Source organism: Glandiceps talaboti, chromosome 15, assembly GCF_964340395.1.
Source record: "Glandiceps talaboti chromosome 15, keGlaTala1.1, whole genome shotgun sequence".
Lineage (NCBI taxonomy): Eukaryota > Metazoa > Hemichordata > Enteropneusta > Spengelidae > Glandiceps > Glandiceps talaboti.
Genome location: NC_135563.1, coordinates 3666886 through 3684945, shown reverse-complemented (window position 1 = coordinate 3684945; position 18060 = coordinate 3666886). Strand labels below are relative to the sequence as shown.

General features: G+C 35.7%; 2 protein-coding genes and 1 long non-coding RNA gene across 6 annotated transcripts in view; 2 read left to right on the top strand and 1 right to left on the bottom strand.

The window, feature by feature from the left end:
* The window catches only part of LOC144446715 (uncharacterized), a 173024-nt gene extending 169804 nt beyond the window's left edge, over positions 1–3220 (top strand). For both annotated transcript variants that reach the window (XR_013481974.1, XR_013481973.1), the window contains one exon: positions 439–3220. This is a non-coding gene — a long non-coding RNA (uncharacterized LOC144446715). The remainder of the gene's footprint in view (positions 1–438) is intronic.
* The window catches only part of LOC144446711 (nicotinamide/nicotinic acid mononucleotide adenylyltransferase 3-like), a 51152-nt gene extending 40470 nt beyond the window's left edge, over positions 1–10682 (bottom strand). The window contains exon 1 of one of the 3 annotated variants that reach the window (XM_078136532.1): positions 10346–10682. In XM_078136532.1, coding sequence (XP_077992658.1) covers positions 10346–10448 — 103 coding nt within the window. In that variant the 5' untranslated portion in view covers positions 10449–10682. The remainder of the gene's footprint in view (positions 1–10345) is intronic. The other 2 variants (XM_078136534.1, XM_078136533.1) reach the window with 2 other exon arrangements.
* Positions 10683–10684: 2 nt separating this feature from the next.
* Positions 10685–18060, top strand: LOC144446710 (nitric oxide-associated protein 1-like). The gene is made up of 6 exons (XM_078136531.1): positions 10685–12864; positions 13402–13631; positions 14842–14973; positions 15274–15390; positions 16023–16140; positions 16918–18060. Exons 1-6 carry the CDS (start codon positions 10716–10718, stop codon positions 17109–17111), a joined length of 2940 nt encoding a protein of 979 aa, XP_077992657.1. The 5' UTR covers positions 10685–10715; the 3' UTR covers positions 17112–18060.

Here is an 18060-nt window from a genome sequence, read left to right as displayed (position 1 = left end):
AATGATCAAATCTGTTATAATAATCACCAGGGAGGGAAAGATTTGTAGATATGTTTTGAACAGCTGGTGAAAGGCAAACTCGGAAGGCTGAGAGATTTGTGTTGAATGATACACCAAATTATAGTAGCATGCCTGCAGCACTGAGTCTGCAACTTTAGTAACTCCTATCTACTGTCCTGCTAGTAATACTATGTGTATGAGTAAAAGTAAGCTGATGGGGGGGGGGGGGGGGGATTATATGACAAGCATACAGGTATGTATTTTTGTAATGTTATTTGTTTAGGTGTGGCTAATAGAATAAACTGTAAATAGCACAAGCAGGATAGTAGACACTAGCAAAATTGTAAATCAAGTGCCATACACAGGCTAAAACTGCATTAACATGAATGCTTATTGTAACAACAAATTTTGTCTCTTTTCCTGTATTATGAATTTTAGCCACCACAGAGTATTCCAAAAAAAAAAAAGAGTTGTAGATGGGCTATCACACCTCTCAAAGTGGAGAAAACATACCCACATTTGCTTGCCTTGAAGAAACTAATAGTGGACACAAGACTACTTGACTGACAAGGAATGAAGCGAAGGAAGGAACTGGAAGCCAGTGACTGATGACTGTCAAGAAATCTTGCTCCCATATCTCCACCCCCAACAGCATCATTGGTTGAAGTGCAAGTGTTGAGACGACCTTGATTCACTATGCATTCACTGAAGTCTGGATGGTCTAAATCCAGTGTATGTTAAGAATGGGTCAGGGTATCTGTCCCTTATCACCCAGACACAACAGCTTGGAACAACAACATGGTTGCCAACCCCTAGTCTACCATGTTGCCAAAGAACAAAATTTGTGCAAGCAGCATGCTGTTGGCATCATTGTTATCTTCAACATCATCTACTGCAAAAATTCTTGTCGCCATCTTCTGCTATTGCCAGAACAGCCTCATTTGGTACAAGAAAATTAAAGTCCTGTAAAGGAAGAGGAAAAAAATAGTTTTTTTTAGTTTATATGGAGGACAATGTCTAAAATCATGAGTTATATGGTATGAAATAGGACATTTTGAAAGGAAGAATAGTGCAGTTCTTTTGATTTTCAACTTTATAGCAATAAGTGAATCCATCCATAATGCTGCATATACTTCATGTACATGTACATGTTTATTTGTTACATTTAATACATTTATGCAAACTTTGGTTTGTGTAATCTTCATAAACCATTCAATTGATCCAGTTTGATTTGTTTAGATGTGTTATTTTGGTTGAATCACAGTTCAAATGTTATCATCTGCTGTCATTTGTGATGTAACCAGAGACTACTATTCATTTGTCATTACAGTTACTTTTAAATGACAGGATTTCATGAAGGTACTTCTAATTTAGCATGATTGCGAAAAGGTGCATGGCTGTCATGCAGCATTCAAAGGGACACGGCCGCTCACAATATGATAATAATTTTTAGGAAGTGAGGCCCAAATTTTTTCTGATGTCTTGTCAGTATTTTCTAGGGTGTACTGCAATGGGCCGTACCATGTATCATCACGATATGATTACGAACAGGTTGTGACATCACAGGACATACTAAGGGAGCCATCAGTATTTACAAGTAGGGTAGGGCCAAAGGAATCAGGGGGTGGGTCACATTTTACAAACCTGTTCTTGGGGGTCATATTTTGGATAGTAATGTTTAGGGGAGGGTCACATTTTACAATCTGTAGTTTTGTGACCAAATTTAAGATTCAATGATTGTCAATTTGTTTTGTGTTTTGAGATGTAAAAGTGAGATGAACACTCATCATTTACTTTTACGAGTCTTTTACATGCCAAAGTACAAATACATATAATGTAAGAAAATTGTGTATAAAATGATGCATTTTATTGATTGTACCATCTCACCTTATCACTCACAATGCAAAAAGCACTGGCAACTATGACAGTGTTGTTACATATGGTAACTTTGTGATCACCAATATTAGTGCTCTCAGAACTGATACCACAAAATTAGTGTTGAATCAAAGCTTTTGTATTGCTTAATCTTTCGTATGAGTGCTTGAGCATGACAATATGATAGTTCAAAAGAAAACAACAAGGATCATGGGACGAGTTGATATCTGTCCAAAAACAGAGTCTGTCCGAAAACTGCAACAGTGAGTGTATACATATAATGGGAAGATTGATTAACATTCAGTTTATGGAATTATCATGGGGAGGGTCATGTTTTACAAAATGGGACAAAGGGGAGGGTCACTTTTTACAAATGGGGGGAGGGGGGTCATGTTTTACTTAACAGATCATGTGTGATTTCCTCTGGCCCTTCACCCTGTCAATACTGAAGGCTCCCTAATTTGGGAAGCTTGTATGTACAGATCCTTAATAAGCTTTACCACTCCACCTTGTTTCACATTTCTTTGGGACAGGTACAAACAGCCCATAGTAGTACAGTGCTAACAAGATGTCGGTGAAAATGTGGGATTTGCTTCTAAGAAATATTGTTACTGTATGTAGAAATTTCCATTAGATACTAATGAATCCAGAGTTCATGAACATCTATGCTCAAATGTAGCATAGTCTTCATAAATTGTGAATGTGTGTTTGTCTCTCTTGATATCAGAATAGTTGTTTCCTGTTGCATTGTATGCATGGTTCCTAATCTAATTCAAGGCCTTGATAACTTATGACTTACAGTAAAAAACTTGGATATCACATTGAGAATGTACATTTACTTTCGTTTCAATTTTATTGTCACTAGAGGTCCACGGTGGAGGTCATACTACAAATATTGAAATAGTGCTTGTAGCTGATTAACAACCTGTAATACTAAAACTGTAAACAACACAGAATAGTAAATGTAGATTGAGATGAAAACATCACTAACTGTAACTGAAATGTTTTTTTTTTATTGGACAGCCCACGATTAGAAATCAGTAATATTGTTTTCATCAAAGCAGTACAGTATTAGGTTGAAATTGTGATGTCATTGGATAACTACAATTGTAACAACAGATTATTTGGTTTAGATTTATAGTGTGTGTACAGATACTGTATGTTTCACCACCTGTGATTGTATAGTGGTCATTAGGGTGGACAATATCATTAGGAAGTCATTACATCTAACAAAAATATGGACAACAAACATTTCAGAAGCTGCTAGTGCAGCTTTGAAAGAAGCGTTTGTGAGATGTGAATAATGTCATGTTCATTCTGTGGTCAGCTATTAAATATATATGTACTCATAGACCCTTGAGGTTCTATGATGTACTATTGTTAAAATGAACATATGTTCTTACTTCCATTCTTTGTTGTCTGTCTTGTAATTGGTTGTCAATATCACCAATGGTAGGCATACTACCTTCCCTAACCCTACCCTGTTACCCCTTCCTGTCATTCTGCATACAGCACCCTCTTCCAAACCACTAAAACTAGCCTGAAGAAAGAAAAGTAGCACTTACATACATACATACATACATACATACATACACACACACACACACACACACACACACAAATACATACATACATACATACATACATACATACATACATACATACATGTTGTGTATGTGTAATAATAATGTTCTTATATAGTGCTTTCCCACTCCATGCTCAAAGTGCTTTAATTATTACCCCTGGCTCGGAAACGGCACAGCGGCCCTTTAGTCTTCCTCAACTCCCTGGGGAGCATACAATCCATTGCAGCCATTTAAGCACATAGGATTAAAGCCTTCACATTGCAACCTACATCCTACCAGGTCCCCGGTTATACAGTTGGTTTGACTGAGGCACAGTCATGGTTCAAATTTTGCCCAAGGACTTTAGCCACTCAAAAATAAACAGCAGGCAGCAACAGGGCTCGAACCTGCAATCTGTAGATTTCAAGCCACGCTAACCATTCACCCATCATGACTCCACAAAGTGTGTTTGTGTATATGTGTGAGTCTATGGGGGGGGGGGGGGGCATGGAAAAATAAAGTACTTGCAATTTTTCCCAAGTTTTTGTGGGGGGGGGGGGCTTGAAAAAAATACACAAGGAAAAGTGGAAATCCTCTGGGGTCCCCCTTGAAGTAAAATCTGGACACTCCCTTATGTACTTTATTACATGTATTTACTTGAAAATAATGAAACAATACATATATTTTGCATACATTTGATAATGGACAGATTAAAGGAAAATAAAACAAAAAACATTTGGAATCGTATGGGACCTATCAATGAGTATCATGACACACATTGGGGAAATAACCAATTCTATGCACAAAAATTGCAGCCAAAAAAGTTGCATTCTTGCACAATTTATTTCAAATGGAAGTTTCCTGAAAAAACAATTGTATTTGTAAATTCTGGTTCGATTTGTCGGCAAAAGTAATGCTTTCTGCTCGTTACATGTCCCAAATAACTTTGACCTTCACACAACGCAATTGCTTTTGTACTTTGATGGCCATAAAACTTGGTTTGTGCAAACAAATCACCAGTTTATTAGATCTAGAGCCCATGCCATCACGATGTCACACACAATAAAGATTTTACTATTTGCACAAATCGTCTACATATTCTCATCAAGCGATGACACATTTACAGATTTGCAATATGTGGTGGAAAGATCTCGAAAACACTGGTTAGAAACACGTGTATTTGTTTATATACTTACATCTGACATGGCTGGGTCACGTTCCGATCCTGGGCCGGCCGGGCATAGGTCACCGAGCTAGGTCACCGCATAAATTACTTCTGCGCATGCTCATTACATGTGGTTGTCAGGTGATCGATTCTGAACGTTTTGAATCATGGCGGGTCATACATATTCTGCCGTGGGGTCAACTCAAACTTTATCGCTCAGAAACAACGCCGGAAGATGAATTTTCATACAATTCACGTCATGTATCCTTTTTACACTTGTACTAGAGTAGTTTTGTGTAAGTATTTAATGTGCATCGAAATAATGTAAAAGCATTCAGTTGCAGACCAAGTAACTTTAAATCTTCAACTCAGTTGAAATATTATGAATTTAAACTAATACAAATATTAAGAAATAGACAAAGAACAAAAGTATACTAATTATTCAGAAGTAGTAAACAATCAAATGTAAAACCTGAACTGATAAAAAAATGACAAAAACGAAGAAAAGACAATGTGTATAAAAATTGAAAGGAGTGTAAATATATATTGACTTTGATAAAATAAGTGTAAAACTGTGTGAATTTTGACCATCTACATTTGTACATGTAAGTAACAGAGACTGAAAGTTGTCAACTACTTTTTGACTACTGTTGTAATTTTTTTTAAAGCCATTTTCCAATATTTGACAACCTCCAGCTCAAAATGGTTATCACAGGTAAAAGTTTTAAAATTTGTGTACAATTTATTTTTTGTACATGTACATTGACCAAGTATACAAATTTTAAATTAAACATTCATTTCAGAATAAAAGTAGATGATTTACTGCTTGAAGTTTTGAGTCCATGTTTTTAAAGACATTATTGAGAAAATGCTACACACCAAATTAATAACATACAATAAACTGTACTAAAAAAATTATACAAAAAATACACTCCTACATGTACATGTACACGAACAAGTCTTAAATTCTAGAAATTTCTATTCCCAAGTGAAGATCTCTGACTCAAATGTATGACGCTGTAAGGTTTGTCAAAAGCTAACATCCTGCCAAACCTACAGCTGTATTCCGCCTACAGTATCTCATTTCCCAATCAGTTCTGGGAAAGGTTAAGTTTTCTCCGTGGACAGCAGTACATGACGGTACATGAAACCCCCATTAACAATACCATCAACTCTAATGGAAATTGACAGAACTTCCTTGATTAGTTTTCACTTCTTGGTCATGCTGTGTATTCATATAAAAAGCCTGAATCTACATGTAAGAACAGTAACTTAATTAATCACAATATTAGAAATTTCTACAAATACAATATCACTAGCAACTTTGTTATGATGATATTTGTGACAGTATCAATGGCCACTTATCCATTATCAAATATGAAAGGGGGAATTTCAGTGTAGCTGATAGTGTTATAAATACAACAAATAAAAAACATGGGAAAAAAAATTTTGCCTTTATGTGATTTGCAACTTTCAAATAAACGAGAAATGAATTGAATTTGGCTCTTTTGGCTAATGATATTCAAGAACGCTTAGATAGCAATTAATTTGCATATCTGGTATTATTCCTCTTGTTATTAAACGGTGATTGTTTTGTTTTTCCATTAATTAAATGATCTTTTGTGTACAACTTGAACTATAATTTGAATTATATAAGAAAATCCAAAAGTGCTATTTGGAATGTGACCTTACCATTCTTCAAAAGAATTAGGGTAGACATACATTGTAATTTAGGGTACATGTACTGTTTATGGAATAAACATAGCATACATTTGAAGTGCCATATCCCAGTTCATGTTACAGTCCATAACCACTTTACCACCATGAATTCATTTGTACATGTACAAAATGTAGATGTGTTTCTTTCATTATCCTTTTATCATTACATACATTATACTCTTTGAATCGGCACAGCTAAGACAATCATGCAAGCCATGAGAAGTGTTTTACAGCGATCTCTATATAAACTGAGTTTCTACATACTGTGGTATCTCAGTCAAAGTCATAAATAGCTGTTGGAACCACAATCCTGCAAGGCAATAACCTTTTATGACAAAGTACAGGCCCAGTAACTAGGTGGAAGTGACATAAAACACTGCACCAATACAAGGAACCTTTTCATTTCATATTTCTCAAAGGCTTGCAATTGGCTCAAGTTTTTATTTGAAATTTTTTTTTTAAGTTTGTTACGTGTATTACTTTGGATTCATTTACAACAATTTCTTGACTCTGAATATAAATTGTCATTTGTAAGTTGTAACTATGGACGAAAAGTCTATGAACATTCCAATTATTGTATTCTGTGTAGTACATCATGTATAGAACATCTACATTTTTACATACATGTACATGTATATGTAAGTATCACAATCACTTTGTACTGTAAGACTGCATCTTATAGTTACGCAGGATAACAAAAAATTAATAAATTGAACTTAAGTTTTAATCAGGTTGCATTGTGAACAACTCAAACCAAATCTAGAATTCCAGTGTCTGATGTGTGTGTGAGGGGTGGCATACAGTATGTTATGATGTATGTATGGATGAATTACATATCTATGTACATTGTATGTGTATGTATGTATGTAAGTATGTATGTATGTGTGTGTGTGTGTGTGTATGTGCGTGCGTGCGTGCGTGCGTGCGTGCATGCATGCATGCATGCATGTATGTATGTATGTACATGTATGTATATATGTATGTATGTAATACATACATACATATATACATACATGTACATACATACATACATACATACATACATACATACATACAGTATGTATGTATGTATGTATGTATGTATGTATGTATGTATGTATGTATGTATGTATGTATGTATTTATGTATGTAGGTATGTATGTATGTATGTATGTATGTACGTACGTACGTACGTACGTACGTACGTACGTACGTACGTACGTATGTATGTATGTATGTATGTATTTGCGTGTGTGTGTGTGTGTGTGTGTGTGTGTGTGTATGTGTATGTATGTATGTACATGTATGATGTATGGGTGACGGATCAATTCGTCCCATCCCACTCAACTCGTCCAATTTTCAACTCACCCCATTTTCGATTCGCCCCAACTCTTTACGATATTATTTACCTGTGCATATATGAAATCGAAGCTAGTAGTACTCAGTTTGGAGGGTCTGTGGTACATGTATCTCATATTCCACTAATGAAGTACCACTTGCGCTGTAAACACATACTACAATACTTAGTTGCGTTAAATAGGGAGAGGAGACACGTCTTCAAAACCTGTACGTGCGGAAGTCGTAAGCGTGTCAGTCACTAATATTCTCCCTGGTTATTATCATTATTAATACTATTTCTTATCTGAGTTGTAAACATTAAGTCCTAATGTGAAAAGTGATATTCCATAACTGAGGAAAGTTGTTGTGCTAGTATAAGTTCTAGATCTAGCACACACTTAGCCAAAACCCACACCACTTTCTGCTACGAAATGTTACTTTGAGTCCATGTATCGTTTAGATTTATAAACGTTTACTAGTGTTGTTGGGGCGAGTTGAAAATGGGACGGGTTAAAAATGGTGTGAGTTGAAATTGGGGCGAGTTGAAATTGGGATGAAGTGAATCGCAATCGTATGTATGTATGTACGTGTGTGTGTGTGTGTATGTATGTGTGTGTGTGTGTGTGTATGTATGTATGTATGTATGTATGTATGTATGTACCGGTATGTATGTATGTAGGTATGTATGTATGTATGTATGTATGTATGTATATAAAAATATATGTATGTATGTACATATGTATGTATGTATGTATGTATGTATGTATGTATGTATGTATGTATGTATGTATGTATGTATGTATGTATGTATGTATGTATGTATGTATGTATGTATGTATGTATGTACACAATGTATGTATGTATGTATGTATGTATGTATGTATGTATGTATGTATGTATGTATGTATGTATGTATGTATGTATGTATGTATGTATGTATGTATGTATGTATGTACAATGTATGTATGTATGTATGTATGTATGTATGTATGTACACAATGTATGTATGTATGTATGTATGTATGTATGTATGTATGTATGTATGTATGTATGTATGTATGTATGTATGTATGTATGTATGTATGTATGTATGTATGTATGTACAATGTATGTATGTATGTATGTATGTATGTATGTATGTATGTATGTATGTATGTATGTATGTATGTATGTATGTATGTATGTATGTATGTACAATGTATGTGTATATTTTAAGTTTCAATTTTGCTTGTATGTACTTGTATCAAAGCACTACCAAATAACTGTTATTGTATAATACAATGTGTACACCTCATCAACAGCAACAACTACAAATTAATGTACATACATGTACTCCAGTGCATTGCTCATGTAGTCAAAGTCCACAGTTAATGTTTTACAATCCAGCAGAATTGTACAACTACACGTACATGTAATGTTCATTATACTTGTCTTAATAAACCATACATGTACTGTCTGTCTATATAAAAGTGATTAATTACAAATTATTATTCAGTGATAAGAATTATGAATCATATGACTCTTATTTCAGACATGTGTTTTTAAAATTCTACACTGTCCAAAGAATAACATCACTTCTGAGGGAAGACTGTAGACATTACATGTAACTTACATGTATACAACATGTACTTTACATTTTCACTACAAACGTCTGTCCCATTTCTTTGAGAATCAATCTCAGTAGGTTAGAAAACTATAAACATACCAAACATTCTGAGGTGCATGTGAGTTACTGGACTGAAAGCCCCACAAGCATACAAAACCACCCTTGATGCTGAAGCCATTTTTGACGTGCTGATTCTGTTTATCACAAAAAACACACTACTGTTTATGCAGGTCACATACCAGGAGTCACAGACTGTTCAAAGGTTACCCATCTTGTGTTAGCTATTCTTCATATGATATCACATGTACAAACTAGAATGGACTGACTGTCAGTCTTGGGGATACACGATTTTAGGTGGGACTTAGATATACATGTTGTAATGTACATTTTGTAGGCAGAGCATTATTGTCATGATGAAAATGTAACTTACTGTTTGTTTATAACCCTCAATTTTATTTTATATTTTATTTATTATGAATGAATGAATGAATGAATGAATGAATGAATGAATGAATGAATGAATGAATGAATGAACGAACGAATGATTATTAAATAGACACTGTACATGTTACTTGTAAATTGAACACACTACTCACTACTAGTACTGTCTGTCATGTAAGGTACACTTGTGTACTTAGCCTTGGACCACTACACTACTTTTCAGTGCAATAATTCAATAAAACGCAATGATGATGTAATTTGCTGACTCTATTTACATAATCTTACACCATAAACGTATACCTGCATATAACAACTGTGATTGTGTAATAAATTGTTTTGTATATCACATAACATCAACGTTGGCCATAGCAGCAGTAGTGAGAATTGTAGTGTTTGTTATTCTTCAACTCTGTATGAAATTACAATAAAAATTACAACTTGCTCGTCAGAGATGCGAATTACCAATCATCTTCATATGCGTCATGCGCGATTTTAGTCAGTCCGAAGAAGTGACTTACGTCACTTTTGAGGAAACGAAAGCACAAGTACACACGACACTTTGACTACAAAGTCCGTTCTTATCCCTTCAACCAATCACTTATAGACTTTCATTTTGGGTAAATCACTTTCTTTAGAATAACAAAAATACAAACTTACCGAACATTCTCAGGTGCATGTTGGTCACTGGATTAAAAGATCCACAGGCCAATAACACCACTCTCGATGGTGCTGCCATCTTTGCCGTGCTGATTCTGTTCATTATAAATACACGACTGTTTATTCAGGTCACTGGCCGGTTCAAAGGTTACCCATCTTACATTATTTATAATATGCGATTGCTTTTAGAAGTCGATAACAGCTGTGATTTCACTAAGACATGCAAACGTTAAGTGAGGGTTTTCTATTCAAGTCTCAACATTTATAGTAAAATATGTAAACTGAGGTAAGAGATACAAACAAATATACATTCCGGAAGCGGAAATAGATGTAGGATAACACATGTGCAGAGCTCCTGTGCAGGTACTAGATGAGGATTTTCTTTCAGGCCTCCAGATTACCTGACATTATGATACTCAGAGTACAAAGATCATTAACAACCATCGGAAGACTGGTCAGATTATTTCAAACATCGTCGGTATATGCTGCGACAGGCTCACATTCTCATTGGAGGTTTTCAAGAAGTGTTGATCGATGTTTCTCGCCCATCATCACCAGGTTAGAAAAACGCACTCGGCAGTATGATGGCGCTAATGTATCTAGGCTAGAGGGACAACTTCAATTTAAAAGAAAGTGGTCCTCAAAACAAGATAATCATGATAATGGTACGTATACTTGGGCGAGAACTCGGCAAAATAAGAAATATAGAGGGCGCTCTTCAAAACTTCAGTCACTGCAAAACGTTTCCAAGGGCTCGCATGTGCAGGAGTGTAAAGCAGGCACCGATGGAAGACCTGCAGTAACTCAAGATATCAGTGATATTGACCAGCAATACTTTGGAACTGTTCTTGAGATTCCTCAGAATGTCAGGGATCTGTCACATGATAAAGTGATGCAGGATAACAAGCTGTGTAACCATGACAACAAAATAGATGAACTTGGTATGGTAAATAGTGGTAATAATGAACCTCTCCAATCTGACTCGTCTGAAATTGATCAGCAGTATTTTGGGAGTTATTCCGAATCAGGTTTTGCTGCAGGCAACACCAGGTCAACAATGTCAGCTTCCCAAAGCAAAGCACAAAGTTTCCTTGAAATAAATGATGACTTTGACAATGAAATTGACAAACAGTATTTTGGTACAGGTTGGACTTTTGATGAAAAGGGGAGGGACACTGTGTCTGACAAACCAAAGAAAAAATTACAGCCACCAAGAAGAGTAGAGACAGAATCAACCATGTTTGTAGATAGTTCATTTGAAGAAGATAGTATACTGCAAGCAGAAATGGATGTTGATGTAGATAAACTAGAGAGAAATATCATTAAAAGAATGAAGCAACTACTGCAATCAAAGGGAGATTTGACAGTCTATCAAAGAAATAGTGACGCTAAAGAGAGTGTGTTGTCTGAGAATGGGGAGACACTTCATAAAGATTTTGATTATCTCAGTAAAGATATGCACAGAGAAACAGACATTGATGAACTGCCAACTTATATATCTGATATGCTGTTTCAAAGATTTACAAGACAACAGGGAAGAACTGAAAATGAGCTCAGAGTTGGCTCAATACAGTCAGAAATTTTAGAAGATGATATCGTTGAGGTTCTCAAGTCTTTGAAGAAGAAACGACAACCAATACGAAAGCCAATTCTGGCAGGTGCAAAGAAAATTTTTGGTACTCCTGATCAGAGTATAGCAAAAAGTGTTTTGCCATGCTGTGGATGTGGTGCTGTTCTTCACTGTCAAGACATAGCTGAACCAGGTTATCTACCAAGTGAGAAATTTAGAAGACTTGATGAATTTGAACTTACAAAGACACTCTGTCAGAGGTGTTGGCTATTGACCAATCATCAGTTGGCATTGAATGTCAATGTCAAACCTGAAGATTTTCGGAAAATTCTCTCCAAAATCAGGGATAAGAATGCTATGGTTATCTGTATGATAGATCTAATGGATTTCCCATGTAGTATCTTTCCAAATTTGAGAGATGTTATCGGGGACAACAAACCTGTTATGATCCTTGGTAATAAAATTGATCTCCTCCCCAAGGACTCACCAAAGTATCTGGATCATATTAGGACAAAGGTATTACAGGAGTGTGTTACAGCTGGGGTGGCGCCGATGCACAAAATCAAACACATCGGTCTCATCAGTGCAAAATCTGGTTTTGGAATTGAGGACTTTATTACACGGCTACAGCAAATCTGGAGAAACAGAGGTGATGTTTACCTCGTTGGCTGCACAAACGTTGGCAAATCATCTCTTTTCAACCAACTGCTGAGATCAGACTATTGCAAAACTAAAGTATCAGATATTGTTCAAAGAGCAACTATCTCAATATGGCCAGGTACGACTCTGAATTTGTTAAAATTTCCAACATTGAGTCCCAATCCACAAAGAATGGCTCAGAGACTGAAACGATTGGAAGATGAAAGGAAAGCGATGAGGAAGAAAATGAAAGAAGCTAAGAGATTCTCTACTAAGGATATTCCTTTTGATTATGATGCATATGTTAGAGGTAAGGATAGTTTTTAGCATTACTCAACTTCTTAGGTAAATTAGGTCAATAGATTTTGAAGTTTTGTATCTAGAGACACCATTCAAATTTGCCCAATAACTTTGCCATAAAACACACAAGTTGGGGACTATGTCTTCAAATTGAAGGCTTGTCTAACGTGTATTATTTATTTAAAAAAATACAAGTCAAAAGAATGCAAAAGATAAATCAACTGCAGTAGTAAATTTGTAATATATGACAGAAGAAAATGTTTCCAGGATGGGTGTAGCAACTAAAACTTAAAAGTAACAGCCTTTATCACCTGTACCATTGCAGTGGCCAATTACATTTGAGAGATAGACTTCACTCATTCATTTTGATGATTGTATAACTGAATTTAGATACTACATGTAATTCATTCTGTAATGATTTAGGAGAGGGAGTTTTAAACAAATTTTGTGTTGTAAATGTACACACCCTTTGTCCATTGTAGTAATAGATAACTGTACTTATCCGCTGTTGTAGTTTTCAAGCTTCAGTTTATGTATCTTTACTTAGGCAATATTGGCCAGACTTTTGAGCCTTCCAAGGACATGAAGCAGGCAGAACTGGGCTTTGATGTCGGTAATAATCCATTCTTACTGGAAGTAGTGGACCCAAACAATCCTGGAAAGAAATCACAACCAGTACCATGGAAATCCAGTGAGATGCCAGAATTACTACATCCCAATGAACTACTACAAGCCAAGTGGTTTTATGATACACCAGGTGTTATCAATGACAACCAGGTAATCCAGCTGTTATTTCCCTGTACCAGGTGTCATTGGGTATATCAGGCATAACTGGGTACATGTACATTTTACATCTCATGTATCAGTTACCTGTACAATTGGGTACCTTATGGGTACTCCAGGTGTACTTTGGGTATACCACGTGAAAATAGGTATACTGTACTTAGTTTATTATGTATTGGGTATCTACAAATGTAGATGCACTGGGTATACTGTACCTAGTATATGTATTGGGTTTCCAGATGTACTTGAGGTATGCCAGGTGACAATGGATACTGTACCTACATGTTCTATGTATACTGGGTTACATGTAGGTACAATAACTTATTCATAACAACATATACCATGAACAGTATTGCTTCACCTGTAGGTAAACATATTTTTGTAGCTGTATACTAGACTGTCGGCAGTTGCTCATGCCTTTTTTTCCCTACCTTTGGCCATCGATATCAGTATGCGATTATAGTAGTGTTGTGCCGGAATGGAGTGCGGCGACGACTTAAGTTTAGATAAAACGTAGGAAAAAAAAGGTGCGAGCGAGTGTCGACAGTCTAGCTGTATACATGATAGACCGTAATGACATCATCAGTCTAGACTTATCAGCCTGCCCTCATAGGGGAAAGGGAGATTAGGCTGCACCCACAATGGCTAATCTGTCAGTCTATACAATATATACATGATAAATCAAATTGAATTGATTTTTGGGTCTGCACCTAAAAACCAGCGCTCTCAATGGCGATCAAGATTTCAACCCATTTCTGTAATACTGTGGATAATATCAACCACTGATTAACATGTCCAGTGTCTAATTATTGGTATTTTAAAACTTTTCAGTGAATATATTGTTGTTTTCTGATCAAAAAATTATACATGTACTCCAGTTACAACTAGCACCCTTGGTAGTACAGTATTGACATGGTGACAAATTCAAAACCAAACTTTCACTCAAGATTTAAACTTGTCACTACACTACCTATGGATAATATTGATCACTAATTAACAGATACAATGACTTTTTATAAGTCATTTACCAAATTTTAGTGAATATATATTTTGGTTATTTGATGAAAAATAATCCCAGTAGCAGCTAGTGCCCAGGAGCTAGTGCAGGTTACTGTTGATGATTGTATTAAAGGATTTATGTTGTTATGATATTATCTGGTTAAAGATAAAACTATTCATGTTTTTCCTTTCCTTTCATTGATAGATCCTATCAAAGCTGAACACACAAGAACTGAGCTATGTTGTCCCTTCTAGAGTACTACTTCCACAGACTATACAAATTAAACCATCTCAAGTCATGTTCTTAGCTGGGTTAGGCCGACTGGATTACATCCAGGTACAAGACTTACATGTAGTGTGTTTGATATTGTCTATGATATTCACATGTAGTGTGCAGTGTACAAGAGAAACTAGTCAAATAGTGTGAAGAAACATAGTGAGGTTCAGTACATGTCTAGCGTAGGGAGATTGTACAGTTATAACTCGACAAGATGACTTTGGACAAACTAAAAACTATTATTGTACATAAAACTATGAATAGATGTTGGTAATGTTTACACTCAGACTGTATAGAAATGAGTCAGTCTATAGTTTGATAACCTCCATTTTCTCTCATCATGTGATGTTTTCAATTCAGGGGGATGAGCCTATCCTGCTGACAATATTTGCATCTCATCATCTGCCCATTCACTTGTTTGATATTGACCAAGCTGATCAGATCTATGAAGAGCATGTTGGAAAGGAACTTTTCAAGGTTAGTCAAATGTAATGGTCTCTCAAGTAATAGGAATTGTCTCTATATTGGACGCCTGAGAGAAGTTGTTAGATTCTGTGTTTTTGTGTGTCTACAGACTAATATTTTCTCTGCGCATGTTTGTGTATTATACATTATTAGACATTTTAACCCCCAGTGGACACTAACTACTATATTGAGTTTCACTTTGACAGAATTCACCTTTAACTACATTTATATTTAAAAAATAAGTGTGTGTGTGTGTGTTTGTATGTGTATGTATATATGTGTGTGTGTGTGTGTGTTTGTGTGTGTGTGTGTGTGTGTGTGTGTGTGTGTGTGCGTGCGTGCGTGCGTGCGTGCATGCGTGTGTGCGTGCATGCATGCGTGCATGTGTGTGGGTTGGAATGTGTCTTTCTAGAGACTTGTTCCGCTTATCAACCATCTCCATCTAAGGTAAGGTCATAATTTACGGTCATACTAAAGGGAAAGGTCATACACAGGTAATGTCACTTACAGTGACTGCCAAAAGCATCGTCATTTTTACAACACTTTGATTAGGTTTATCATCATACCTGGACAAATTGCTTGACACTTAGATTTGAATGTTGATGTTTATATTTATTGATGTCTATATTTCCATTACTATATAGGTCCCTATTGGAGATAAATGGCGGATGGCATCATTTCCAGACTTAGAAGGCAAGGACATCACAATAGATGGTATTGGATGGACAGAAAGTTCTGCAGATATAGTGTTTTCATCAGCAGGTACAGTGTACATTCTGTGTTTTCCATTTGTGTGGAATCATTGACTGACATTGCCATATAAAGAAGCTCAGTTTAATTCAGCACTTGAAGTACTCAAGTTCTATAAGTAAATCATATTCCTGTTACCTACTTTGCAGTCATTTTTGAAATGAGTGTAATGTAAGGACACTCCAGTTTAGTGAAATAAAAAGGGTTAAGAAATGTATGGTGCATGATCATCAGTGCAATTGCATGATCATCAGTGAAACATTTGCAGAACTGCATGAGATACAATGTACAATAAAAATGTCATCACAGAACGTAAAAAAAACAGAACTATTTGAACTTGCTGAAAATGCCAACAAATTTTGGTGTGAAACAAACACGGGACGATTTTCAAAATGGGCTACTGTCAGTATTTGGCTGACTTGATGCTGATTGAAAATCTGCTGTTGGAAAGTGACCCATACAATGCAGTGGCAAAAGTATATAATCTTTTATCTTTACATGTACTTGTATAGAATGTCTGTCGTCAGCATTTACATGTAGTTTGACAGAACTTGATTTCATTGTCAGAACTGGAGACGCACCAATAAAGAGGAGCTCAGTCTCTTTGAAATATTTGGGTTAGAAATGTATGGTTTCCGATATTATTTATAGACAGAACCTCAGTGTAAAGTTGTTTCCATGTATAGACAGAACCTCAGTGTAAAGTTGTTTCCATGTACTGGGATATAGTGTACTGGGAGAGTGTATTGTGTGGTGCATAATATTACCCTTTTGTCTTTTGATTTGTAGGCTGGGCAGCTGTAACCCTTGGTAACGAGATGAGAGTAGAATTAAAAGCTTATACACCTGCTGGTTTGGGTTGTTTTGTTAGGCAGCCATCATTACTCCCGTTTGCTGTCAACCTCAGAGGACGAAGAGAACGACAGCATGACAGAAGAGGATTTTACAAAATAGACAAGAGAAAGTTAACAAAACATTTGTAGATGTTATATCCACGATAAGTTCAACTCATTACAAGGATCATTGCTTCAGAGCAATGCCTATATGCATGTGTACCAAAAGAAGAAATTATAAGATTTGATTTGACATGCTATGACAGACCATACACTAAAACTACTATAATTCTAATATTTCGATATTTTGTCTATGCATAGGAGTTCATAGTCTAGTTGCTAGACCTCTGGCTTTCTTCTGATATGACAAAGGACTAAAGGTTTCTTTGCACCTGAAAGGTGCTATCGAGGGTTCTCAGTAGCAACGTTTGGTCGCCTTCACAGTGAGCAGAATAGCCTGAAGGGTCTGGCAGCAAGACTAAGGAGTTGATACTTAATGGAGTAATGTCACATGTATTAGTTACCAGCCATGAATGAATGGATCACTCCCATGGAAGATCCACATGGTGTTGTAGTTATGTAGATTTCCAATGTTTACATAATCTCAATTACAATGTGATAACATGGCATCAAGCTACTGCTATCATTGAGGTATGTACAAATTTCAAACAGCCACATACAAATATGTATTAATAATATTTTTTATTTCTAATAAAAAATTCTAAAATGTACAGGATGTGTGAACACTCCATTACAGCGAATAAAGGAAGATAGTTTACATATATAGAAATAGTGTGTATGATCTTGAACTGAACACTTGGTAGTAAATTAGAAAGTGAATAAAAGATATAAATAATAATACTGGAAAGTATGTGCAAGAATTTATATGTTTGGTGGAAACCAATCACAGTCTATGGTTAAAACTCATGAATTGATAATCTAAAACACACAGTGGAAGGAAATTAAATATTTCAACATGTATTTTAACAACTTTATTGAGTTCCACAGTGTATGTTCAAATAGTTTCATTCACTGTGTAGAATTCTCAACAAACTTAATTTCATTAATTAACAGTGCAATAAAATATCAGTCTTCCAAT

Coding starts and splice junctions, on each gene's coding strand:
- LOC144446710 (XM_078136531.1), top strand. CDS start 10,716: ATGAGGATTTTCTTTCAGGCCTCCAGATTACCTGACATTATGATACTC. Junction 12,865..13,401: donor TTATGATGCATATGTTAGAG/GTAAGGATAGTT, acceptor ATCTTTACTTAG/GCAATATTGGCCAGACTTTT. Junction 16,141..16,917: donor TATAGTGTTTTCATCAGCAG/GTACAGTGTACA, acceptor TTTGATTTGTAG/GCTGGGCAGCTGTAACCCTT.